Source organism: Rhinolophus hipposideros (genome assembly GCF_964194185.1).
Source record: "Rhinolophus hipposideros genome assembly, chromosome: 7".
NCBI lineage: Eukaryota > Metazoa > Chordata > Mammalia > Chiroptera > Rhinolophidae > Rhinolophus > Rhinolophus hipposideros.
The window spans coordinates 96990243-97017872 of NC_138053.1; the positions used below are offsets into that span (position 1 = coordinate 96990243).

At 46.9% G+C, this 27630-nt stretch overlaps 1 protein-coding gene across 2 annotated transcripts; it reads left to right on the forward strand.

Annotated features, from left to right (window-relative positions):
• The first annotated feature begins 123 nt into the window (after positions 1-123).
• On the forward strand, positions 124-26319 carry NSUN2 (NOP2/Sun RNA methyltransferase 2). Of its 2 annotated transcripts, none has more exons than XM_081053746.1 (19): positions 124-481; positions 597-754; positions 1276-1380; positions 4169-4274; positions 6746-6817; positions 7958-8042; positions 9634-9826; positions 11594-11668; positions 12803-12933; positions 15560-15633; positions 16200-16330; positions 16714-16810; positions 19331-19491; positions 19803-19895; positions 20659-20794; positions 21527-21607; positions 21933-22071; positions 23284-23323; positions 25356-26319. In XM_081053746.1, exons 1-19 carry the CDS (start codon positions 380-382, stop codon positions 25648-25650), a joined length of 2274 nt encoding a protein of 757 aa, XP_080909872.1. In that variant the 5' UTR covers positions 124-379; the 3' UTR covers positions 25651-26319. The 2 variants fall into 2 exon arrangements, with proteins under 2 accessions (XP_080909872.1, XP_080909871.1); XM_081053745.1 differs by having other exon boundaries at positions 273-481; positions 20692-20794.
• The last annotated feature ends 1311 nt before the right edge of the window (positions 26320-27630 follow it).

Consider the following 27630-nt stretch of genomic DNA (forward strand, 5'->3'; position numbering starts at 1 on the left):
GGTCCGCGGGCCTCCCCGCCCCACCCCCGCCGCCGGAGCCCCGCCCCCGGGCCCGCGCGCTCGGCGCTGTGCGAACGCGCCGCTTCCGGCTGTCCGCTCGGCTGCCTGAGGTCGCGCGGGAAGCGCTGGGAGCCGGCGCGGAGACGCTCTTCGGGCTGCGCTGGGAAGCCGCTCGCCCCCTCGGGCTGTCAGCGGATGCCGTCGCTCGTTGTTTTCGGGCGGTACGGGTGGCGGCGCTTTCGGCTTCCTTCTTGAAGGCGCCGCGGGCCCGGGAGCAGCGCAGGCGCAGACCCGCCGGGGCCTCGCGCCGCAGCCCGGAAGTGCGCGGCCCGCGGTGGCGGCGCGGTGTGTGCGGGCCGTGTGCACGGCCACGTGGGCCATGGGGCGGCGGGCGCGGGGCCGGCGCCTCCAGCAGCAGCAGCGGCAGCGGCAGCGGCCGGAGGGGGCGGCGGACGGCGCCGCGGGGAAGGGCGACGGGGCGGTAAGAGCCGGACGCGGGCGGGCGGGCGCCCCGCGCGGCCTCTCCTGCCCCGAGGCCCGGCGCGGGGAGGGGGCGGTTCCCCGGACCCTGCGCAGCTGCCCCTCCTCGTTCTCAGGGCTGGGAAGGCGGGTACCCCGAGATCGTGAAGGAGAACAAGCTCTTCGAGCGCTACTACCAGGAGCTGAAGGTCGTGCCCGAGGGCGAGTGGGGCCAGTTCATGGACGCGCTCCGGGAGCCGCTCCCGGCCACGCTGAGAATCACTGGTTACAAAAGGTGGGGGCCGTGCCCGCGTCCCCTGGGGAGGTGGGGTGGGGGCGCCCCGGGGAAAATCTAAGCTCGCCGTGGGCCGCGGAGAAGTGCGGCCGCGCTCGGTCGGGAAGCGCGGCGCGTCCGCCGCGTGGGTCCCGGGTCTGGAGGCGTCGAGGGAGCGGCGCGCGGGGCCCCGGGGACGTGCGGGCGCGGAGCAGGCCGACCCCGCTGCTCGGGAGCTGGGGAAGCGCACCCTTCGGAACTCGGGAGCGTTGAAGGCGGTCCCCAGCTTTTGTGACGCTGCTAGTCTTTTCTCTCGTTTTAAATGTTTGTGGTTACACCTTTCCAAGACGAACTGCAAGTGAAAATGGAACGGTAGGGATATGTAGGAGGGAAGGAATGCAGTTCGTATTGCATTTAGTTGATCAGCTTTTAGCAGGGAAACAACGAGGATTGTTTAAGTTTCGAAGGAGTAAAAAGGCAGCAATTAAAGAATGTCTTCTCTCCGTGCAAAGATAGTTTGAAACTTGCTTATTTTTTAATAGCCACGCCAAAGAGATTCTCCACTGCTTAAAGAACAAGTATTTCAAGGAGTTAGAGGACCTAGAGGTGGATGGTCAGAAAGTGGAAGTCCCACAACCCCTGAGCTGGTAGGTACAACAAGGCTTCGTGCTGTTGGATGCTTCTTTGGGATTTTAACAGCATTCTGTATGATTTGGGTTCCTGATACTCAGCGTTTTCCATTGTCAGTGACAGCTGCGTAATAGTCTGATTGTGTAAACATTTATTCAATCAGATTCACTTACCAGGTATGGGATACCCATGAATTTCCCAGCAGCAAGTAAAGTGGAAACGTACCAAGGTATCTGATGATTTTCTGTATTCCTCAAAATGCAGAAATAGATCATATTTTGTTCTTAAGCTTTTGATACATAGTGGAATAAAATTCAGGAAAGTGTTTGTGGGAACCCTGTTTTGTAGGAGTATTAAGTATAGGACTTACAACTTGGGCAGATTTCACTTTTTCTTTTTCCTAGACTCAGAACTCGAAGAAATTATCCTAAAGACTTCTTATAAAAGTGTTATTTTGACAGTTGTTTGTGGAGAACACCTAATTGTCATTCTGTGTGTTCTTTTTAATGTCTGGATTGAAGATGATTTCTCATAGATGTTGTATGTATTTACAGAGCTTGATTTTTCCTTAATAATGTTTGAGGTGTAAAGGTGTCAGTGGAGGTTTTAATTGATCCTCAAAGACACAATAATTTTCCAAATAGGACTTTAAAGACTCAGGAACTAAATTTGAATTACATTGCTGAAAAATTAAATGTAGTTCTTTGAGATTATTTTTCATGTTAGAAATCTACAAAGATTTTAAACGTTTGTTGGTTTAAAAAAACTTTTTTAAGCTATATAAGAAACATTTTTTTATTCATTTTAACAGTCAGTTTTATCTGAAAGTTCTTAGGTATATTTTTCCTAAGATTGATAGCTTACAAAATGTTAGTTACTTAGAGTAGAATTTTAGTCTTGTTAGGATAAATTTACATATTTAGCTGTTAGAAATTTCGCTCTAAGGCACATAGGGAAATATTCACTCAAGTTATATCTAGACAGCTTGTGTGGATTTGAAAAATGAAAATTCAGCTACTTATAATAAATTATGATGTGCAGAATTCAAATTATTGATGTTGGTGATTTTGGCAGGGTGATAACTCACGTGATTGTCTGTCATTACTCGCAGACAATTCAGGGTTGCTAGAATTATATAAAATTAGGTGTTTAGCTATTTAACCTGGTAAAGATTGCAAGGGGAGAGCAGATTTTGTGGAATATTATTGGTGCAAAGGTAATTGCAGTTTTTGCAATTTTTGACCTTTTAAACTGCAGTTACTTTTACACCAACCTAATAATAACAACTAAAGCCAAATTTGAGGTCACCCCTACCATTTCACCTCTAATAAGGCCAAAGGGAGTATTTAAAACTAAAATCTTTCTTAATTGCCAGGTAAGTGTGATTGTATTCTGTTTTTATACTGGGGGTGCCCCCAAAAATGTACACAAGTGGACACTTTGGTCAACGTTGCTCAAGCAGTCGTTCACCATAATCAGAAGTGTCTGGACGCTGATGGGAACCACTCTGAGCACCTCTTGTAATTGCAGAAGTCAAACGTGACTTGTATTCATCTTTTGTTATCAGTATAAAGTATTACAACTTTAATAGTTTTTTTCCTTTCTTAAAATGTGTATACATTTTTTTGGCACCCTCTGTATTTTTGAAACAGGTTAAATATTGAAGAAGCAACCAGGCATAAGAAATAGAACCAAAGCACTTGGGACATTTGGAGGTTGACTGAACAGATTCAGCCAGTTTAACTTTTGTCATTTGGTACAGAGAACTTTTCAGATGTATCTCGTGTCATACCTGTTGAGCAGTGTCTTAAAATCTTAACTTCTGTGGTGGTTTCTGTCAAATAATTATTGAAAATTTTCAAAGCAGTCAAATGTATCATTTCCACACTTTCTGGTTTCATTTTCATGGCTGTGAACTCAGCTGCAGTTTGACATGGAAACATTGTGACCTTGCATTGTTAAATTGAGCTTATTAAAACACCTATGATTTAATAATTGCTACAACTGAAGATTTTTATCACCTGAGTGCTGTGTTATATGCTTACTAGGCTTTGGGTTAATTGAGAATGGCTCTGTGTGTCATATCAGTGTACTGATCTGTGTAATTGGTGATCAGTTGACTGGAGCAAGACAGGTTTAAAAAAACACGCATTTCCTGATCAGTGACGTCATCATTTATAGCAAGTTGAAATACAGTCACAGAAGTGGCAGAAGATGTTTCATTCTTAGGTCTGTATAAATAACAACCTAGGAGCTCAAATTAATGCATTGGCAGTTTCCGAGGGTATTTGACATATAAAACATTTCAGTACATTATTGAACTGGTTTGTTTTAGAAATAGCGAAAAATGTAGTAAGATTGTAGTCAAATACTAGTCACACATTCTGATACCTCCCCTACCACGATGTTTTGATTCCACGTGATCTGCACTCGAAGAAATTTGTTATCTGACGTCTTTTTTTCGATGACCTCAAACACTGTTAACTGACCATCCATACTGAAGAGCAGAGGAGTATCCACTTTTTCTTCGGACCTTGAGCATTCCTTGTGGTTTTACAGTGATACCATGCGCGTGTGTCTCCTGAGACCTCCCAGGCTCCCCTGTTTCCGCCTGGGCCATGATACAGTGCAATCACGCTCCGTACGGCCCGGGGACATCCTGCAGGGTTGGCCGACTGGCCTGGAGACGGTCGTGGATGAATAAGTGGAAGAAAATACGTGTCTCTTGGTGTGTGACCTGGGTCAGCAAGAAGTTAAGAGCTCTTTCATGCATATGACCCATAGATGTCTTCTTTCTTTGGTCAGGTATCCTGAAGAACTTGCCTGGCACACAAATTTAAGTCGAAAAATCTTGAGAAAGTCTCCACAGTTGGAAAAGTTTCACCAGTTTCTGGTTAGCGAAACCGAATCTGTAAGTAGAGTTCTTTAGATTTGTTGGTTTGCTTAAAGCTTTAAGTGCACATTAGTATCAGAGTTATAGTTGAACCATACTTGTCACTGGGAGTGATCCAGGAAAGGCACCTTGAAGTGTATGTGCCACTTTAATGTGTGATTGTTTATATAGCTGTTCCTTGTTGGGCGGGCTAATGAATTTAATGGAGAATACCATCACAGTTGTCAGCCTGAGTGTTTCTGGCTACTCCTGGGTTTGGGTGGCTACAGAACTGGGGCACCCACAGCACCCTGCTCCATAGCCTGCCATTCAGGAGACGACCGCTTTCTTCTTAGGTGCACAGTGCAGCTGCTTGTCCGACCGAGAAAGTAATATGGTTTTATGGCTGTGTTACTTTCCTAACAGGGAGACTTTTAAACTTGTTATCGTTTCTATTTTTTCTTGTTTCTGTATTCCACCTTTGCCTAAACAAACAAACAAATAAACATACATACAAAAAAACACCTAAATGGGGTGGGTTTGGTTCTCCTAAAACAACACCGTCTTCCCCCTCTGGGTTTCTTCCCATCCCAGATTCTGACGTACAGTGAACCTTCATCATTATGATCACTGCACTTTTTACCTTTAGCATCAGACTTTTACCAACAAAATAGCTGTTTTCTCACGCAATACATGAAGTTTGGCTGTTGTAAGCTTTGCTGTTTCCTTTGTATTCTTTGGAATTTTTAATAGGCTCACATTTAAAATCATAATTTCCTACTATTATCTAATCTCTTTCTAGCCAAGGAAACCTGTGTGTCAACAGATGCTAATTCTTTTTTCAGTCTAATGTCCCCACGTGACAGAATTAACGTGCCTCGCATGTTTCCTTCTGAAGCCACAACCGAGTTAGAAACCGTCCCCTCACCCAGTTCTGACCTTGACCCACAGCTCTTTCTTGCCATGGCAGCTGCCTGTCCATTTAGGTAACCTGGTAAACTGAGCTCCTGTTTGCCTTGCTTTCCAACCCTCCGCCCACCCCTCACCCCAAAAGTTAGGAATAAACAGCGAGTGCTGCCACATTCCTGGTTCTATACTTGGACCAATACAGGGAAGGGTTCCCTCACTCAGCTTCAATCGAGATGCAAAGTCAGATAAAGATCAACAAACTGTTGGAGAGCAAGTCAGGTTCACAGAGCAGCGGGTTTATGGGGAGTGGAATGATACACACATCAGGGTACCTTGTGAAGAGCCAGATTTTGGTGGCTTCCAAAGGTGGAGGAGATGGGAGTTTCGCGTCCATAGCGTATATCGCAGGGAACCAGTCTCATTTTTGATGAGAAGTCAAGCAGATAAGATACTGTTTGGGTTGTTCAAAGCTGTCTGCAAACCCGCTTCAGGACATGTTTATGAATCAGTACTAACTGCCGGGATGTGTGGGTCAAGGGCCGGATGTCCCCATCGCAGTCCAATGCTTAATGGAAAACGTGGATGAAAACAAGACAGGCTATCAGAATCACATGTGTAACCCAAAGCATAGAACCAGTGTGCCCAGTGAAGCAGTCAGGATTCAGCCTTCACACGCTCTTTGCTGGCCCGAAACCTATCAGATGAAAGCTAGCAGGTGTGAACGTACAGCCTGTGTTTAGGTTCTGACAGTCAGGTGCACAAGTGATGGCTATTCACGAACCAAGGACCGGGCTGTAATGGAGCGGAAGCCTGGGAGCTGATGTTTTATAGCCATTCCCCCACCCCACCCCCATTTAAAGAATCCATTCTTCAGGTTGTTACAATAGAGTTGTGATTGAGGCAAGGGCTGGACTTCATCGAGAACATGTCTAAATCTGAACAGGCAGTTTAGCAGATGCCCGGGTCAACTAGCAAAAATCGTGAGAACAGATGATTTACTGAGGAATTGGAGACGATTTATCTTTGAGAAGGAAAGGGGAGCACTGGTTGATGTCTCTCCCCATCTTTCTGAGAGGCACTTCTGAGGACTGGAAAGCAGACGTGGGCTGTCCCTAAAAACGGGGAACTAAGTAATAGGAGTTGCAGTCTCAGCTGAGGGAACAGCTTGCCAGCGGTGACTTTCCTGTGCCCCCTTCGATGGCTTCCATTGCCTGAGGGGGTTCAGGGGCAGGGTGTCTCCCAGACGTGCTCATCTGGCTTCCGGGCGTCCTGAAGGCAGGGAGATGGGAGGATGTGAGCTTAATCCTTTCTGGTGTCAGATTTCTTTTATAAAACAGTAAAACGTAGTATTACACCTGCACATCTTAACATCCTACTGATAGGTTTGGTATTCATGGTCATCCTTACTTGGCCTCTGGGGAGCAACCACCTACTCACTAGTATAAAAATCTGTCCTAATGTTTGTGTGGCAGTGCTAACTCTTGTTCCGTGTATGAGTCGATGGCCTTTTGCTGTGGCATCTGAAATTTGAAATTTCCAGTATTGAAATTTCCTGCCTTTTTTAACGTCACTGCTGATTTTGAAACATTTTGTTTTCTTAGGGGAATATCAGTCGTCAAGAAGCCGTTAGTATGGTCCCACCGCTGTTACTCAATGCCCAGCCTCACCATAAGGTACCGTGTGCGCCGCAGGGAATCGTGCGTGGGCTGCTATCAGCGGCCCTGCCTCCGTTTGTTGAGACCTTTGTTTCTCAATATAATGAATCCTCCTTTGTTTTATTATATTATTTGTTTTCTTTTCACTTTGGATAAAGTAGAAAGGGATAGATGGTTCCGTTTAGGTTTCTTTGCATTTTTGTCCTATTTAATTTTGACAAATCACTTAACTATATTCCCGTTTAAAGTTTGTTTTTTAACTTATTTATTTACTACACAGGTTATTTTCAAGGGTCTTGACTGACTAAATCCGATTGAAAATTAGAATGAACACTTGTTATATGCCGAGCTCTGTTCTGTGCTATTGACATAAATTGTGTTATTTTTTAAATTTTTTTATTTTATTGGGGAAGGGGAACAGGACTTTATTGGGGAACAGTGTGTACTTCAAGGCTTTTTTCCAAGTCAAGTTGTTGTCCTTTCAGTCTTGGTTGTGGAGAGCGCAGCTCAGCTCCAGGTCCAGTTGCGGTTTCTAGTTGCAGGGGGCACAGCCCACCATCCCTTGCGGGACTCGAGGAATTGAACTGGCAGCCTTGTGGTTGAGAGCCCACTGGCCCATGTGGGAATCGAACCGGCAGCCTTCGGAGTTAGGAGCATGGAGCTCTAACCGCCTGAGCCACCAGGCCGGCCCAAATTGTTTTTTTACCCACACGTCCCTGTGAGGGTGGATGCTGCTGTCCCCATGTCTCCAAATGAGGAAATGGAAGCAAAGAAAAGTCGAAGTCACTGGCCCAAGGTTGCAGGGCCAGGCAGTAGCTGAGTTGAGATTTTGACCCCAGGTAGCTCTGTCCTTGGCAGTATGTTACAGTGCTTCTCACACTTAGTATTTTTTCACTCATCCCTGAATGTGTCGCTTTCCTTGGTTTCTAGTGCCACCTGAGGAGAGAGGAGGGGCTTTCTCACTGTCGTTTGGGGCCTTCTACACAACGGGATCCCTATCAGTTAAATGCATCACGTTGTCAATTCATTCTATAAAGAAATATAGTCAGGGCTTAGAATAGAAATCAAGTACTAGAATGACTCGAGTTGTTTTAAATTAAATGTAGAATGTTTATGTTCTTAAAATAAACATATCAAGTATTTATTGCCGTTTACTAGATCTTAGATATGTGTGCAGCTCCTGGATCCAAGACCGCACAGTTGATTGAAATGCTGCATGCCGACATGAACGTTCCTTTTCCAGGTATGCACTGGAGTGGCTCTTTGGAGGATAGGGACGCTGCTTTGGTGGGCTGTAGGCGAGGGAACCCTTACAACATTTCCTGAGCCTCTGAAAGCAGAGCTGGACAGTTTGCACGCTGCTGTCATTGGGGCCCTAACCAGTACGCCCGGGACAAGGAGCCTTTAGCTAGTGGAGATTTTGTGTTTTCTGCAACAACAAATGGTCTTCATTAAGCCGTAGTAGATTTCGGTTTCCACTTGAATTTTCAGTTGTCACAGTCCACATTGTGGGGTTTTGTTCCTGATTTGATTACTTACTGCCTTGGTGAGAGGCAGCGGAGTATAGTTGTTACGAGCTGAGGTGGACTCCTGAAGTTCCAATCCCACCACCATTTGCAAGGCGAGTTGGTGACGTTATTAGACGTCACGTATGAAATGAGACATCAGACCTGAACTTGGGGGATGTCGTATAAGATTGCAGAGTGCTCAGAGAATGGCAGCTGTAATAGTACCACTGATGCTCCTTCACGGGGATTGTTTTAAAGAAGTGAAAAATACTGTTCCTGGTGTTTGTTAGCCGTTTAATAATTTCGTCTAGCTTTATCCCCTCCTCCTTCCTTTTGTGTGAGCCAGCTGCTCTAATTCCGTTTTAGTTGGCATGTTTGTTAGCTGCGTTTTTTAAAAGTCCTCTTTTCTGTAATAAACATCCTTGCTAAAAGGATTCTTATTTTCTCCAAATTGTTAGTAATGAGCCTCTTATCAGCCATGTTTTACATTTCAAGCTGTTTTAAAAGAGAGTGATTGATTATAACATGTTAGTAGGCAATTTGCCTTTATACTGAAGGTGAGAGAGGAACCAGGAGAAGAGGGTGGCACCCACGGAACGTCCCAGCAGTGGTCCTTAGCCAGGACGGGAGGTGGCACCCAGGGAACGTCCCGGCAGAGGTCCTTAGCCAGGACGGGAGGTGGCACCCAGGGAACGTCCCGGCAGAGGTCCTTAGCCAGGACAGGAGGTGGCACCCAGGGAACGTCCTGGCAGAGGTCCTTAGCCAGGACAGGAGGTGGCACCCAGGGAACGTCCTGGCAGAGGTCCTTAGCCAGGACGGGAGGTGGCACCCAGGGAATGTCCCGGCAGAGGTCCTTAGCCAGGACAGGAGGTGGCACCCAGGGAACGTCCCAGCAGTGGTCCTTAGCCAGGACGGGAGGTGGCACCCAGGGAACGTCCCGGCAGAGGTCCTTAGCCAGGACGGGAGGTGACACCCAGGGAAGGTCCTGGCAGAGGTCCTTAGCCAGGACGGGAGGTGGCACCCACGGAACGTCCCAGCAGTGGTCCTTAGCCAGGACGGGAGGTGGCACCCAGGGAATGTCCCGGCAGAGGTCCTTAGCCAGGACAGGAGGTGGCACCCAGGGAAAGTCGTGGCAGAGGTCCTTAGCCAGGACGGGACCTCCCAGCGACTCCTTGTTTTCCAACACTTACGTCATCCTGCAAAGCCTTATGTTCGGCTCAGGTTGGGTAGACATTGCTCTCAACTGCCAGCCTAGAGGTTACTCGTGTCAGGAAATTGCCCCACTTGTGCTGCTTTTCCCTTGACACTGCAACTTGATGTTTCCAGAGGGCTTCGTCATCGCGAATGACGTGGACAACAAGCGCTGCTATCTGCTCGTGCACCAGGCCAAGAGGCTGAGCAGCCCGTGCATCATGGTGGTGAACCACGACGCGGCCAGCATCCCGAGGCTCAGTATAGAGGTGGATGGCAGGAAGGAGGTCCTCTTCTACGATCGCATCCTATGTGACGTCCCTTGCAGGTACCGATTCCCAAGCGGCCAGAAAGCCCAGAATCCACCAAGGAAATAAGTCATGTACAGACCAATGAGCTGCACACATCCACAGTTAGACGTGTGACTCCAGCGACTTGTATAAAGAGTCGGGGCCTCTGTCAGAGGAGACACTCGGGGTTTCAGTGACACACAGCACAGCAAAGCAGAGTGAGGATGCAGAACAGAGGTGCGCTTTGGGTGAATGGTCTAAAAGGAAGGCCTGAGAGAACAGGCTTGAGAGGAAAAGAGCGTCAGCTCCCATGTGGTGTGTGGCAGAGGCCACTGCCTGGAGGGAATTCCTCACCCCAGTGTTTCTGTTGGCACCAGCGAGTGTGGAGAACACCCTCATAGAATAAGGCACATTGGGTTTTATGGTCTTACGTTATCAGCCAATGAAAACAGGACTGCAAACCTTTGAGAAATGCATTTGTTCACATGCCTTTCTTCAAATTTTACATTTCTTCAAATTTTACACGTAACGTTTTAGATTTCTAGAGTTTACCTTTAAAAGAATTTCATGGCATAACTGAAGAACCCGAGTTTTTCCAAAAAGAAACAAGTCAGATGAAAGACAGTTGTTAAGTTGCCATCGCAGTGACGTGGGAGATTGTCACAAGGCTGTAATAATACCTTCTGAACTCGGGAATTTGTGGACACTAGAGTGCAGAAAATGCCATGGAACTTGTTAGCATTAAATGTGGTACTTAGGATACATCAATATTAAATTCATCTTGTTTAAGTAAGTGGTGGGTTTTCTGCTAGGGGCAGAGCTCAGTCTGAAAATTAGCTGGGAGCACTGAATGTGGCTGAGTCTTTAAATACCTGGAAGAATTTTCCTTTGAAGTAAATTTAAAATCGGTCATGAATTATATTCCTTTTTTTCTGGTTTGTAGTTTTCTAATTTTCCTTTGGATCAGCTATTTCCTACCCCATGTTCTTTGGATCAGCAGTGTAACTTGTCTCATATTGTGGGGATGAGGGGCCCTTATGAGCAAGCACTAAGTTGGGAGCTAAGGAAACCCCTGAAATTAGGGTAGAATGTCAAGCCACCGCCATACAACTGAGCGACATCATTTGAAAATTATCTAACAGGACATTTCCGTCCTGTGCTTTTTCACCTCAAGAATGTGTGACTAGACCAACAAGGAGAATTAAATTTTATAGAGAGAAAGCCAGAGATACAGGAATTACGCCAGAAAAACTGGGTAGCTAAAATTGGGCGTGGACAGAAAGATTAGGGGAGCAAGTCTGTTCTAAAATTTACATGGAAAAAATGTCCACTAAAAAAACTAGAAAATAAGAATATTTAACTGATATATGGGAAATTTTTGGTAAAGAAATTAAATTGGCTTAATTAAATTTGCTGTGGAAAGTCCTTTATGTTTGTCATTATTCATGTATGTGTACGATCAAAACATCTTAAACGTGTTTGTTGTGTCTCTCCTAGGTCTAAAATTTAGCTTTGCTGGTATTTTCCTCAAATGGAAGCAAATTGCCATCTCTAAGTGGTGAATGAGGTTTTCTTTGCAAGTTTCTCTCCTTACTAAATTCAAAATTGAAGTATCATTAAAAAGTTGAATGTGTTAGTGTTCCCAGAACAGCAGAAAGTTGATTGCAGTTATTGAGAATTTAGGTTGTTTTCTCATTGGTGTTTATAAAGTAACACCTGTTTTGTAATTTAGCTTGAATATGACGTTTGTTCAATGAACCATCTATCTGTGGAGAGTTCAAGTATTTAAATGTCTTTCTTTCCAGTGGAGATGGCACCATGAGGAAAAACATTGATGTCTGGAGGAAGTGGACCCCCTTACACAGCTTGCAGCTGCATGGGTGAGTGAGGTGTGCGGCCCCACAGGCAGGCTGTGGCCAGGAGATGGGGAAAGCTTCCGGGGGCTGCCCAGCCCAGTTTCCAGGACTGGCATGTGGACTAAGGCAGCTCATGGCTGCCTTCACCGTTCATGGGAGTTTGTAAAAGAAAGTGTGATAAGCATCACACAATGTGCGCACCACATTGTGTGTACACTTCAGTTTGTGTATGTATCACAGGTAGTTGTGTTTAGACCCTTTAAGAGTAGCAAACTGAAGATTGTAAACATTTCAGCTATACATTTATCAAAAATGCCTTCTATAAAAATTTCCAGTGACACTTCAAACATGTATTTTTCATGAAATAGCCATTTACCTTACTTCCTTACCAGTCTTGCTCCTGTTTTCTGTTTTGTGTTGAATTATTTTGTTTAACATTTTGATGTCAAATATTTTTTCTCTTGAAAGAAAACTTGGAAAATTTTTAAAAGAAAAAACAAAATCTTGTAACTCAAAGATAACTTCTGTAATATCTGGTGTATTGTGGTTTTCTGTGCCAAAGGATTTTTAAAGTACATGTTTTCAACAGTTTTGATTGTGCATTCTACAGAACTTCGCATTTAACATTAAAATTACACATTTTTAGGTGTAGAGCTGTGGATGATCTAAGGGTAAGAATGAATATTAACCACTGGTAATTCTAGCAAGAACATTGTTTTTCTTAAATACTTCACACTGTTTTTGTGAAACAGGCAATAGGATTAGAATGTCTTAAAGGATACAGATTGTTCATAGAAAAGTCAAATATTTGTCCAAGTATGGAGACTTTTTAATAGTGAAATTCACCTAATATTTTGAATTTTATGCTTTGTTTATTGATATGTTGGAAAAGGTACACAGAACAGCCAAACCAATATTTATATAAATAAATGCATTTTTTTTTTAACTTGAAACATCTTATATAGGTTTATTTTAATTTCACTTAAAACTTCACTTTAGGTTTTTGTTTTTTGGTTTTTAACGGGAATGGTTCATTTTACCTGGAATGTTTTGTATTTTAATTGTAAGTCCGTCATAAGAACTTGTAACAAATGTGACGTGATAGGTGCTGATGAGGGACATGCTGTCTCACTGTGACCTAGTATATCCCACCCTTAGCTTACAGCTGCGGATTGCAACGCGGGGCGCAGAACAGCTTGTGGAAGGCGGGAGGATGGTGTATTCTACATGTTCCCTGAACCCCATTGAAGATGAAGCGGTCATAGCATCTTTACTGGAGAAGAGTGAGGGTAAGCCTGCTCGACGAGTAGTAAAAGTCCATACTTTTCACCCTTTTATTGCTATAGTGTATATTCCTGTGGGCGTTTGTTTATATGATTAGCCTGTAAACCCTAAAATGAGCTATACCTAATTGAAAACATGCTTACATGTATTTTCATATTTCATGAATCATGAGCCTTGCCCATTTTATTTAAGTGTGAAAGATCACGTCTGATGCTTATCCCACTTTTTTTCCAAATGTAATTGTGGTAAAATACATAATAGTTGCCATCTTAACTGTATTTAAATGTACACTTGAGTAGTGTCAAGTGTGTTCACATTGTTGTGTCGCCAATCTCCTAGAGCTCTTCATCTTGCAGAACTGAAATTCTGAACCCTTCAGGTTACTCTCCAGTATCCCCTCCCCATGGTTGTATTCTGTGTCTGCGAGTGTGACCACTGTTGGTGTCTCATGTGAGTGTGTCAGAGTGTTTGTCGTTTTGTGTCTGGCTCATTTCCCTGGGCTGGTGTTCTCGGGTTTATCCACGCTGTAGCATGCGTCACTTTCCTCCCTTGTTCAGGTGGAATACTTTCCCATTGTGTGTGCGCTCCACGTTGTGTGTATGTAGTCATCTGTCTTGGACACTTGGCTTGTTTCCTCATCTTAGCTCTTGGAACAGTGCTGTCGTGACCGTGGCTGCACACACCACCCTTTGAGGCCCTGCTTTCAGTGCTGGGGTTGTGCCCAGAGGTGGGATTGCTGCCGACAGGACAGTTCTGTGCTTGAAGACCTTTCGTACTGTTTCCCGCAGCAGCTGCTCCACCGTGCGTTCCCACCAGCAGTGCACAAGGCTTCCACGCGCCCACGTCCTTGCCTTCCATGGTTTGGATAGTGGTCCTCCCAGTGGGTATGAGGTCTTAGAGCACTGCTTTATACTGAGGGATGGGCAGACTCGAAAATGTTCTGAAACAGCAGTTCCCATCATGTTCTGATGCAAAGTATTCTCATGGTTTCACTGAAGTGATAACCTTTCCCATCATCTTCTCCTTAAAGCAAACAGTGAGGAATTTCAAACTTCCAGAATAGAATGCTACCAAGTTTGCTACACACATGCGTATGACATTAGTGGAAACATAAATATTAAAACGAGTGTGCATTTCCTGGGACGTACGGTATCCATAGTAGGTTCTCAGTGGTTGATGGGTCAGTGCTGTGGATCAGGCCCCCCTGTTCACCTCTGTTCACTTCTTACCCCCTGTTCACTTCTGTTAGACCAGAAGTGAGTGTGTCGTGTTTGTTTTTGTTGGTCTACAGAAAGGTGTGGTTTCTGAGTGCTGTTCTTTGTGTGGTCCTAATCTCCACATTTTTGGTACTTTATTTCAAAAGGCAGCTGAAGGGAAGGACTGTGGCTGATGAAACTCAATAGTAAGTTAACTCGGGGTGTCCAGCCCGGAACCTGTTTTGTTCCTGGACAGGTGGACTCCGGTGTAGGTTTTGCTGTGACAGTCTCCGGTGGCCTGCGGCTGTTTCAGACCACACTGGAGACATAGCTTCATCGGGTGGTAGACCTTTGCTGGGCTGCGTACGTGACAGTTGCTGGTGATTGTGGCTGGACGGGTGCGGTCCCCACCTGAAAGTGGCCAGACATTTAGCTCTAGGACGGGCGGTCAATAAACATTCAGTCTACACCCGCTGGGCCAGCGTTGGCGGCTTCTGACCCAGATGCTGGCGGGAAGGCGCTGCTGACTGCTGGACGGTGTTTGAGAAGACCAGTTTCCATGAACCTGCACTATTATTTAGTCTCACTTTGAAAAGGAAGACTTCATGCATACTAGTGGAAGGCAGGGCCATGCTTCTGTCACACCTGTTACCGCTCGACGCCCCTTGGGGGTTCTCTGGCCTTGCTTTGGCAATTGTCCGAGTGTCCCTGGCTCCTGGGCTTTGTGGGCGGGTCCTCCTCTGAGGCTGTTCAGTCTGTATCGTGGTCAGTTCGGGTGGAGGTTTTCCGGCCCCGTCTCAGGGCTCCTTGTAATACTGCTGCTGCGGACACAGTGGTTTTCAAACTGCACTGGTGCCTGGGTGGGCAGTTTTAGAAAACTAACTTGGGCCTAAAACTGAGTGTTCAAAATGTTCCATAGTTCACTTTCGATGTTGCTTTTTGGTTCTGGAATGTTAGAAAGGCCCGAAGACCCGTGTCATCAGCTGGGGAGTGTCTGGAAACCCAGGAGCGGACCACAGGCTGGGAGCCTTGGCCATGGAGTCGGTCTTGGGTACAACCTGGGACTCGGCAGCTTCTTCCTGTTTCAGCAGCTTTACTGAGCTCTTCTCATTTCCGTCCTGTGACAGGCTCTTGTTTGAAGCGTACAATTCAGTGATCTTGACGAAATTTACTACATGGTTGCATAGCCCACACTAGTCCAGTTTTAGCCCATTCCCATCACCCCAAGCAGAGCCCCCTGCCCATTTGCACTCATTCCCTGGTAGCACCCACGCAGGGGTCATTAATGTGCTTTGTGTCTGTGGTTTTGCCCTCCCTGGACATTTCTGTACATAGAATCATGCGGTCAATACTATGTGACCTTTTCCATCTGGTTTCTTTAACTGGGCAGAATGTGAAAACGTGTTTTGTTGTTGTTGTTGTTTTGGATACATAGGTGCCTTGGAGCTGGCTGACGTGTCGTGTGAACTGCCAGGATTGAAATGGATGCCTGGACTCAGGCACTGGAAGGTAACCTTTCTGTGAGGACCGCTCAGAAGGGCAGGTACACCTTAGCGACTTGTTGGAGTCATCAGGTCGCAAAGCAGCCGGGGTAACTTGGGTAATGCTGTGTTTGGTTATGCAGTTTACAATCAATTTCAAAGTTACATACAGATAATAATAAATGTGTGATTATACATATTTTTCGCCGGCAGTGGAATAGTTTTCCTGCCTTTATTCTCCAATTAGAAATCAACTTTGTTTACTCTCATCCCCATAAGTACATTTTTTTTAATTGGCTAGAACTCAAGCTTTGTTTCCAGTATGAAACAATTCACTTTACAGTTTTAAACCAGAAACAACCCGAGGCTTGATTGTTTATTTTTTTAACCACGTGGCAAATGCTTTTTTATAAAATGATTGTCCTGTTTGAGTCATAAAAGAGTATCTCATTTTATCTTTGCAAATAGTCTTCCTAGCTTTGGAGGAAGTGGGAGTGGCCATTTGTCAGGTTTGAGAGCTTGTACCCGGGCACCCTGTGATTTTTCTTACGATTCGATAGAGCTGGTGATTTGGATCCCGTCCTCGTTTTGCAGGTCATGACGAAAGACGGACATTGGTTTGCAGAGTGGGATGAGGTTCCTCACAGCAGACATACGCAGATTCGGCCAACCATGTTCCCACCCAAAGACCCGGAGAAGTTACAGGCCATGCACCTAGAGCGGTGGTGAGTTGGTGGGGCCCTCCATTTGGGGACGATGGGAGGTCAGGCCCTCGGGCATCCCTGTGAACCTGGGCCGTGCCCGCGGCCAAATGCAGGTATGTGACCTTTCCAACACCAGCCACTTCTCCATGCCCGTTAGCTGCTGGCATTGAGCCTTTGAATAACGACGTGGTCGGAACCTGAATGGTCATGCACTGGGTACTGAATTAACTGTTTACACATTGCACATTGACCGTTCCGTGAGGGAGGCCTGTGTGGGTGTTTCCAACAAGACATGCCTTTGCTATCACAGGTCATCTTTAGAGTATTTGTCTTAATGTTTAATACTAAAAGAATGTGTTTTGGAGCAGTTATACAGTGAGAATTGTGTGGTGTGTTTTTTTCAGTCTTAGAATATTACCACATCATCAAAATACTGGAGGCTTCTTTGTGGCCGTATTAGTGAAAAAGTCTTCAATGCCGTGGAATAAACGTGTACCAAAGGTAAACGTCTTCCAAACTAACAGTGTGTACCATGTCATCTCTGTACAGTTAAGGCAGGAGCTGACAGGTCAGTGGAACGTTTTGTGGGAGTGGAGACGGCTGAGCCTGAATGTGTGTGCGGGTGGGATTCATTTAAATTTTGAGTTCGCCAAACAAAAAGCAATTTCTTACAAGGGATAGATAGGTGGAAAAGGCAGACTTTGGGGAACGCATTTCTTCTACATCTTAAATTCAATTCTTTAATAAAAATTGAAAGGAAAAGACTTAAAGAGCGCTCTGTGGCGCAAAAGCAGAATGCCACCCCCAACCCCTAGCTGGCTCTGAGCTCTCACTCCCTGTGGGTGGGTTCAGTTCAGCTTCTTTTAGGTCGACAGAACTCGGCTAACCTCCAGCCAACCCGTTTGCACCTTGGCCCTGAGCGATAACGACAGACTGTCCAGGCCTGGCTGAAGGAAACGTGTAGGGCCTGACCCGCTGTACGCAGTGAGACTGCCTTCTGGGTCCTGGTTGAGAAAGGGCCGCCTTGGGAGTCCTGACACACAGTTGCGGTTTAATGTGCTGTCGTATCTACCAGCTGGGCGCTGCTTAGGCTCTGCCTCGGCCTCCTTAATCGCAGTACATGCTCTGCGTCTGAGGGTCTGTATTCCTTTCAGATCCAAGCTTAAAAGTGAGCACAAGTGATGCTTAGACTGGAGAAACAGTAAGGAAGCAGGTTTCTGGGATCTGGTCGGTCCAGACTACCACTGAGTGAGCCTCACACCGTACACACGTGATGCACCGTGGGGGGCGTAGGCTGGGCTTAGGCTCCAGAGCGTTTCCCTGCCAGGGCGAGCCCCTAGGTTTCTTGATGCTGCTTGGTCCCCAAGTCCCTGGTCTGGAGCACGAGAGCTGTGTACGCTCCGTGCAGTGTCCCCACTTGGGACCAGTTTTCTTGAGCCATGTTTAAAAAGGAAACATGGAGAAAGTGAAATTAGTTGTAATAATGTTTTATTTATCCCAGTATATTTAAAATATTTCCATATAATAAAAATAACAGGTTATTAATAAGGCATTTTATATGCTGTTATAGTTTTCTAAAAGAGTGTGCACTTTACACTCAAAAATATATCTTACGTCTTAGCTACACTGGCCACCTTTGCAGCCGTCATACAGCACATATGGCTGGTGCCCTCTGTGCCACAAGGCACAGGTCTAGAGCCTGCTACACATATGTGCACTTTACATTTACTTGCATTTGGAGCTATGTTGACATTTTGTCATGTAGCTGGTTACGTAGGTGCTTAACCTACGTCAGGGGGTTTTGAATTTTTCCTTCAGCCTGTCTCCTTTGATGTGGTGTCATCAAAATCTTATCACTTCTTCCCTTTTCTATTACTCTATCGGTTCCTCTTCATTTCGTTGAGGACATATGTTTCGGTCACCTGTGCGGCACCCAGCTTGGCTCTCCTGGGGCCACGCCGATAACAGATTCTTCATGTTGGGGACCCCGGCAGGTACTGAAGTGAAGGCATTAGATGCGGATCTAGGATTGGCGTCAGGGAGAAACACGCGGACGTAGGGCTCCTGCTGTTTGGAGGGAGGCAGCAGTCGGTCCTTGAGAAGGAATACAGCTTGGTGGACAAAGGGCCGTTTGAGACGCGCTCTGAGAAAGGAAGGCCGTGCTTCCGGAAGCGCAGCTGGGGCAGGAAGGGTGGGCGCCGTTCTTGTCAGGAGGTTTGTGGGGGGGTTCGTTGTTTGCTGTTTTTCACATTTAAATAAATTATTCTCTGGGAGGCAGTGTTGTATAGTGTTGAAAGCTCTGGGCTCTCACCGTATGGCTTTGTGGACTCGGGGACACAGCTTTCTGCACGCATATGTCTTCATGGGGACTGGCGGTTAGCACTGTTACCAATCTTGTGACTTGTTAGGACACGTGCTTTTAAATAACTTTCATATAAGATTTTTATATAAGATACATATCAACATTTTAATATAAGTAAAACATTTTCCTCATTCTCAAAACCAAATTTACGCAGTTCAGAAGCTCAGGACACAGTAGGTGTTTCCTTGGTCCCTGGAGGTGCCCTCTTCTGGTTTCCAAGCCGTTGCGCCAGGTGCCCTGAGGTTTCACTGTCCTTCCTTATGTTGCAGTTGGTCGTGGCCTTGTCTTTTCAGCCCTCTCCCCCCAACCCCAATATTTAAGGGATGGCGGTGATTCATTTGTGTCCCTCAGCGTGCTTAGCAGAGCAGGTGCGAGCAGTGTTTCAAATAAGACAGGCTGGCATTGTCGGCCCCACTAGGAAATGGGCAGCCTGTGCTCTCTATGACAGTAACATGTGCTTGGTTTTAACCTCAAGAAAACGTGTTCGTGAGTTGTTGGTAATAGATCTCAAATACTTGGTTTAAAAAATTCTGTTGTCTTTTATGTAGAAAGTGTTGTGGAAAATAGCTCAGATGGATTTTTTGAGCTCGGTGTTTAGTTCTTTGTAGCAGCATAAAGCAGGTTGAACATGGGTGTCATGGACTTGTTCCCTGTGACAGCTGCAGGGGGACGCCGCGAAGCCGAGAGCGCCTGTGCACCCCAGCCCTGCGGGGCCCTCCGAGCTGGACAGCAAACCAGTCCCTGGAATGGGCGACGCAGAGACAGCTGAGCGAACTGAGGACTTAGAGAGTAATGGAAATAAGAAAGATGGCGTGTGTGGGTAAGAAACGGGGTTCTGCTTGAGCCCCATGTTCTAGTTCTCCCTGGCGCGCAGACTGACGGGGTCCCAGAGCCTTCCATGCTGGGGGTGGGGCTGTCCTCCCCACACAGTCAACGTCAGTGCCGATGAGCTGACGCTGTGCGTGCATGTTGCCACCTGCAGGGAGAGTCTGGAAGCCAGCAGAGCCTGCGTGTGCAAAAGCCCGAGCTGCACAGCGGGGCGAGGGGAGGGCAGGAAGGGAGGAGGGTGCTGTTGGCAGTGAGTGTTGTTACCCGGGTTCCAGAGCCCTGACCGCATCCCACCCCTTTCAGTCCTCCACCATCGAAGAAAATGAAGTTGTTCGGATTTAAAGAAGACCCGTTTGTGTTTATTCCTGAAGACGACCCGTTATTTCCACCTATCCAGTAAGCATTAAGTCAGCCTTTTAATTGTTCATTTAAAGACATTTGCTCGGGTTACAGATTTGTAACCAGTTACATTTAACCATAGGTTTTTATTTAGCTGTATATAGCATTATTTGCCCTTTTTAATTGCATGTTAGAGTGGATGCAACTTTAGAGTGTGTTTACTGAACGCTTTCAGGGGAGCGGCAATCAGAGGAAGCCTGCTGCCCCCAGGCAAAGATGATAGGGACGTGAAAGAACCTGGGCTGTGATCCCGAAGGGAGTTGACTTATGACCTCAGAGGCCAAGGCCGCCTGACTTTGCCCGGGGCAGGAAATGAGGAATAGCAGGTCTGGGGGAAGGCGGGGGAGCCTAGCGGGGCGTTTTCAGGCAGAGCAGAGGACAGGTGCTGAGGGTAACTGTCAGATTCTCTCCTGTTCATTACGTTTAGGTATGTTTACCATCGTGGTCACGTTGTCTGGTGGGCAGCTGGTCCTTTGCACACGTTTGTAAGAATCCCTCCCTGTTAAAATGTCTCCCAAGCAGTGTGGTGGTCTTGGGTCCTTGTCAGTGGATAGTTCAGGGAGAGAACTTGTCTGTGGTTGTGCACGTTGGGCCTTGGCCTCGATGTGCCACCTGAGGCGGGTTAAGGTTCGAGACGCGCGTCCACAGCGGAGCTCGACGGCGCTCCAGTCACCAGCTCTCGTCGGGGAGAGAAGCGTGCTTAGACACAGTCTGTTGGATTTGGAGCTCTGCTCTTGGAAACAGCCTGCCTTGTTTCTAGGAAGTTTTATGCCTTGGACCCTTCCTTCCCGAGGATGAATTTGCTAACTCGAACCACAGAAGGGAAGAAAAGGCAGCTCTACATGGTCTCCAAGGAGCTGAGGAACGTGCTGCTGAACAACAGCGAGAGGATGAAGGTACACGGGAGACGCACCTGCGGCGGCTGCGGCATGAGGACGCCTGCCCAGGTCCCCCGGGGAGGGACTGGTCCTCCGCGGCTCCGTGTCTGTGATGGCGCGTGCTGTCACGGCCTGCGCCCCTTCTGTGCCGGTGTCACCGCACTGTGTCACGGGGGGAAGGCGCAGAGGGTCTGGAGGGTCTGACGTGGCTCCTGTGGCCTTTGCTGTTACTTGTTTGCACGTTCTGCAGTTTGCCTGCTTGAGGCCCGTTTTCATTTGCTTTACTGTTTTCCCAACTCAGGTTGCCCTTTGCCTGTGTCATTTATGGCATTGCAGCCCCAAGTGTGGGCTGCAGGTCCCAAGGTCAGCGTGTTTTCAGAGCAGTCCAAGCACGTTCATTGCCTTTTCTCGCTCTCTGGTCTCGCGTGTCCACTGGGATGTCCAGGGTGACGGCATCCTTGCTCCTGATCGCCCGTGGAACGTGCTTACGTCTTCCTGTGTTTTCGGGGTTTCCTGGTTTCCGTCTCTTGTAGTTGTTCGTTAGTATAAGCCACATAAACCAGAGCCATCAGAGAGGATCAGTCGGGCCGGGAGAACCCCTGGGAAGCCCCTCTGACTGCAGAATTTTCCTGTTCCTCTTCCTTCTTTGCAGTAGCTACTAAAAACTGCCTCCTCGTGGTGGAGGGATTATTGTAATCGATTTCCCTGATTTACTTCTATGTGTGTTTCATCCTGTTTTTTCACTTACAGGTTATTAACACCGGGATAAAAGTCTGGTGTCGGAATAACGGCGGGGAAGAGTTTGATTGTGCTTTCCGGTTAGCACAAGAGGTGACTTGGGGACTAGACGTGGTGGCACAGGCCATGAGCAAGTGGGACACAGTCCGCGCCAGTCAGTGTTTCTGAGCCAGTCTGATGGGTCTGGGAGCCTTAGCCATGCTGGCGCTAACCCCCCTTGGAGTGGTTGAGCTCCCCAAGGGCGCGTTGCCTGCTCTGGGGGACTTTGCCTACGTATTACAGATTGGATGCAGGCGCAGTTGTGAGGGGGCAGGCAGACATGGGCCTGGGAAAGGTCCCGAGGGCACTGACTGCTCACTTTATACTGGGAAGGGGGTAATCACTTCCATTCATAATGGTGACCTCTTTGTTCCCACAGGGAATATATACGTTGTATCCGTTCATTAATTCAAGAATTATTACTGTACCATTGGAAGATGTTAAAATTCTGTTAACCCAGGAAAATCCATTTTTTAGAAAACTTAGCAATGAGACGTATAGCCAAGCCAAGGACATGGGTAAGCAGTTTGACTTGCTGAGAGGTTAACTTGTCCTTGTAAGGACAGTGCAGAAGTGGGTGGTCCCTTCTGTTGTGTCTTTCTCGATCTTATGTTCAGTGCACTGACTGTCAGTTTCCAGAGGGCTTTGTGGAAACATGTCTCAGTGTGCTGGGGCTACCCGACTTCCCCAGACCCTGCTGGGGGCCCTGTGCCACCCAGCCACCTGCCGTGGTCTGCAGGGATTGGGGCCTGGCCAGCTCACCAGCCAGCGCTTCATGCCATCTGCCCACCACCAGACGGCGGCCAGGAAAGGGCCCCACATGGAAGCAAAAGAAAGGGGGGCTTGGGTGTGTCTTCATGAGGCTGAGACCACGCCCCCAGCACAGGCTGTTGGCTTGGTTTGGCATTTTAATCAGTCCCATGAACGTAGAAGACGCAGTCTTGCCAGCAGTTGCCACGGCTTCTCTCGGCAGCTCAGTGGGTTCTGGTCACACTGATGCTTTTATATTTCAGAAACCACCCCTTCTAATCACTCCAGTGCTCTTTTCACCTAAGAGCACAAGAATTCCACCGATGAGTCTTGTTTTTCTTTTCACTCTTGTTTATTTTTGTTGTTCAGTATTTCTGGCTCATGTTGATGAAAACTGAACAAATCCATTATTGCGGTTTTATGACCTTAGGTCTTATGCTTAAAGCTAGAGGCCTCAAGAACCTGAAATAGGCTGTGTTGAGTCCGTCTCCTGTTGTCTCCACAGGTGTAACCACAATTTAAAGTAGATTATTTTAAAGGGTAAAGGAACCGTTTGTACTTGTTTTTCTCTTTCAGTCTGACATTTAGATGATTGCAGTATACATTTTGACATTTTTAATGTGTTGTTTCCTGCTGTTTTGGGGAGCTGGGGCAATTATTTAACCTTGATGTTTGAGACTTAACCACTAGCTTGTCCTCGCCCCCCTGCGTCTGACAGCCTTGCCGAGTAGCCTCCGCTGAGCCCTGGTGGTCTGACTGGCCCTCTTCCCCACTGTCCCCAATCACTGTCTTGACTGTGCCACCTGGCTTGGCTGGCTGGTGGCGTTGTATGTTTAGAAAGTCCTTTCTCCAGGAGATCCTGCAGACCAAGAGTGTAGATTATTTGTGTTCTGTCGCCGTGATTCTGGGCACATAGATGTGCTCACCAAAGGAGTCTGCTGACTGGAAAGCTTACCAGTGCTGGTCTGTTTCTCTTGCAGCCAAAGGGAGCATCGTCCTGAAGTACGAGCCGGACCCTGCGTAAGTGACACAAGCAGCCTGTGTGCATGTGTGCTTGCGTGTTCGGGGCGGGAGTAGGACAGCAGGTGACTGAGGACGGGACAGGGCCAAGTGGTGCACGTGGAGTCCCTTTCGGGTGCATTGGAGCAGACGAGGTGAACTGGGCAGTGAAAGGATGGGAGCGTCAGTGATGGCTTTGGGTGTTTGCGCTGAGCTGTTGTCTCCTAAAACACGAGGGAAGAACTAGGAAGTGAAAATGCAGGAATAGTCATCAGATTGGCTTGGGTAGGTAGCTAGGTAGAAGCTTGGGAATTGAGGAGAAACGAAGTTCCAGGTACAGGCGTTTGGGATTCCTGAATGGCTACATCCTGTTTAAAGCCCTGCGACCTGATGTGGCAACTGAGGAAGACAATGTCGGTGGAAAAGAAGGGTCTGCCGGTTCTTGCCCTCCAGAGAAGTCAGTAAAAGTGGGAGCAGCATGGGAGGTGGGAGATAAAGCAGGAGAGAATATTGCAGAAGCCAAGGGGAAAGTGCTCTGGAAACCCAGCTGGGAGAGAAGACAGTGCCCCAGGTGGAGAGTCCAAGAAGGCACTCGGCAAGGGCCAGGGGCTAGGGGTCGGAGCGGAGAGCTGGTGCAGACGACACTTTTGAGATGTTTGCTGTGAAACGATGTGTGGGCCCTTCCCGGCTGAGTGGTTGGGTCAAGAGGTTTGAAGTGGGAGGTGCTGCTTCTGTACTGACAGGAGGACCAGGGCAATGGGAGAGGCCGTCAGGGTCTCGGGAATGCGGGTGGGTTTACACATCATTGGGCAGACCTCCAGTGGTGTTTCTCTCGGGTTTTAAATAACAGTACTGTGGATTGCTATAGGAAACTTTAGGACATTTTAAAACATGGATTTGCTTTTCCCGATACAAACACTAGTTTCCGGTAGTTAAAGTACGCTGGTGAAAAGGCAGCTTCAGGAGTTATTACATTGGAAAAAGAGAAAATAGGAGTTGGGGAATTTCTTGTGTTTTTCTCTCGGGTTTTGTTTTTGTTTTTAATCAACTTACTGTCCATAGTGCTGTCCCTAGTGCTTTTCCGTAGGGAAAGCACTATGGAAAGGTACTGCTGTGTTTCCCTCTCTTTTTAGTAGTTTATTTCTCTTTGTTCAGGCCCTTCCATTATCTTTTCCTGTTTGTTACTTAAAAATGTAATTAAACCTTTACTCTGTTCATCGCGTCCTTAGCCCCTGATGCCTCACATCAAGTAGGTTTGGGAATATGTTTAATGAAACAGGGCCTGTAGGAGCCTAAAAACTAGACCAGAGTCACATTTCACATTTGAAAGAAATCAAACAGCTTCACACGTAGCAAATGGTGATAACGTGTAGTACGTGGTAAGCGGCACCGAGTAATACAGACAGTAACTACTGTGTCAGTTGAGGAAAGGGGAGTTGATGCGCCCTGCGAGCAGCCAGGCATCTCTGTAAGGTGGGACTGAGCAGAGTAGAGGAGTCCGGGAGGCTTTGGACCCGGATGACACTCCTTGCTGGAAACAGTGGGGCACGGTGTTTCCCGAGGGGTCGTATTGTTACGTGAGTGGGTAACCAAGAAGAGGTAGGGTCCCTGAGACAAAACTGGGGAGCACTGAGTCGCAAAAGGATGGGCGGCCCTGGGTCCCAGTCCTGACATTCCAACCTGCTGGCTGTTATTTGGGGCTGAGGTACCTGGCCTTCAGGGAGCCTCAGTCTGTTCTTCTGTAAAATAGACAGCAGATTGTGAGGGGCAGTGAAGTAACGGGTCGGTGGGATGAGGCGTCACAGATAGGTCTTCACGTATGAGAAGAGTAAGTGTAGAAATTCTCACGTTGAACGTGTTGTGGGAAATCTTAGAGCTCTTAGACAGAAAAACTGGCCAACCTGAGGATGCTGATAAGATTCAGAAAACCTCCCTGGGATCACAGACTAAAGTGCCTTCCGGTGGTTTAAGGGTAGATTCTTTCGGAGAGACTGCAGAGCTTCAGGTGCAGTTATGAGCTTCCACTGCTTATACGAAGCCGTTTTGATTGTAGGAAACCAGATACACTGCAGTGTCCCATTGTGTTATGCGGATGGCGGGGAAAGGCCTCAATTCGAACTTTTGTGCCCAAGAATGAGAGGCTTCATTATCTCAGGATGATGGGGCTAGAGGTGTTGGCGGAGAAGAAGAAAGAAGATACCGTTCTGATAAATAAGGGTGTGGCCGGCTCTGCGCCCCCGGAGGATGAGGGGAGTGCCGAGCAGGCTGCAGAGCCGGCTGCCAGTCCAGACGCCAGTCCAGACGCCAGCACAGGCAGCAGCCCGGCGGGGGCTGCCCCACCCCGGTGAGCAGGACCAGGCAGGCCCTGGGGTGGGACCCTGCACAGGCCCTGCCGTGGGGCGCACCCACACCCCGAACACCTGACCTGAGAAGACGGGAGCTTGGCAGCGTGATGGAAGCATCCACGAGGGATCTTGGGACTGCTTTCATACGGAGCGAAAGTAAAGGATTGTTCTAGCGGGTTAGGAGTCGCTCATTTCCTTTGTTCTTTGGCGAAGCTGGGGCGGCGTGCCTGGTGTAGGCAGTAGATAGACTTTCACAGTTGAAGTCTTAACTTCCATCAAGAAATGCAGCTGCCCTTGCAGAAAGTTTCAGGTCCCTTCTATTACGCCTACATTGGTGTTAAAGTCCAGTTTTTCTTTTCATTATTATTTATAGAAAGAATCTATTTCTCCTTAGGAAGTCCTAGGGAAACTGTACGGGCAGCTTACTAATCGCGTGTTAAATTGCACATTAGTGGTGCGACATTCGTATTCAGTGGGGTTAACATCTGAGGTCTCAGGTGGCTTCTGTGCCTTTGTAATAAAGGGTAAAAGAAACGTTACAAACTGTATTGTGACTCGTGCACTCATGAGGGTTTTACGTGGTTTTATTGAATGGAGTGCTTTGCAATTTTAATTTTTAAATAGGGTTTGGGATCCTTGGAACACTTAAGTAAAGAGTTACTAATGATCCTGTGTATGTGTGTGTGACTTGGTTCATCTTCAGGAGGCAGAAGGAACAAACTTATTTTGGGTAAATGGAAATGTTGGAATTAAAGCATTCTTAGCTAGTAAAAGGAATATTAATGTGAAGTCGGCCCTCGAGTAACATGAGTCCTTTGGTGTGAAAGCCTCTTCCTGTGTGTTCACCTCTTGTCATCCAGAGGGCGGTATTACGGCCGCAGCTGCAAAGACAGATGGGCAGGCACAGGTTAGGTGAGCAACTTGTGAGTCTTCGGGACTGAATGGGCCCTCATCCAGCAGGAGGAGCTGAATGACCTTCAGTCAGTCACTTAGTACCTGCTGCGTGCCAGGCAGGGCTGGGGGGTGGGGGGGAGCTCATGAAGACGGGCGATTTCAAGGTTTCAGAAACAAGTAGAGAATGGTGGACCTTTGTGTCCCTGTCACCTAGCTTTCACATTTATTAACACAATCTTATTAATACATCTCATTTCCCTACCACATCTGTTTGTACTATTTTGAAATAAATTGCATTCGATAACATTTTAAAAGACGAGGACGCTTTTTTAAAAATAGCCTCAATAACTTCACACCAAAACCTAACAATTCCTTAATGTTAAATAGCTTACGTGAAATATGTACACACTGGAAACTGTAAGACGTGTATGCAGTATATTGAAGAAGTATATTGAAGACAAATAAATGGAAAGATATTCCATGCTCGCAGGTTGGAAGAATTAATATAGTTAAAATCACCATGCTGCCCAGTGTGAGCTACAGATTCAACGTAATCCCTTTCAAAATTTCAGTGGCACTTTTCACAGAAAGAGAAGAAACAATCCTAAAATTTGTATGAAACCACAAAGACCCCTAGTAGCCAAAGTAATCTTGAAAAAAAGAATAAACCTGGAGGCATCGTATGTCCTGGTTTCAAACTGTATTTTCTTAGAAAGCTGTAGTAATCAAAACAGTATGCTGTTGGCATAAAAACAGACACATAGATCAATAGTACAGAACGGAGAGCCCAGGAATAAATTCAGGAATAAACCCAGGCATATATGGTCAATTTTCAACAAAGGAGCCAAGAATATACAGGGGGAAAAGCACAGTCTCTTAAACAGTGTTGGGAAAACTGGACAGCCACATGCAAAAGAATGATACAACCTTTATCTTACACCACACACAAAAATCAACTGAAAATGGATTAAAGACTTCGCTGTAAGACCTGATAGCAAAACAAAAAAGCGAAAATAAGCAAGTGGTACTGCATCAAACTCAAAAACTGCTATGCAAAGGAAACTTGAACAAAAGGAAAAGGCAACCTAT

What these genes read in the sequence shown, in the direction of transcription:
- NSUN2 (XM_081053746.1), top strand. Translation starts at nt 380, where the DNA reads ATGGGGCGGCGGGCGCGGGGCCGGCGCCTCCAGCAGCAGCAGCGGCAG. An exon ending in CACAGCTTGCAGCTGCATGG is followed by an intron (nt 11,669 to 12,802) that starts GTGAGTGAGGTG and finishes TCCCACCCTTAG; the next exon opens with CTTACAGCTGCGGATTGCAA. An exon ending in AAGTACGAGCCGGACCCTGC is followed by an intron (nt 23,324 to 25,355) that starts GTAAGTGACACA and finishes TTTTGATTGTAG; the next exon opens with GAAACCAGATACACTGCAGT.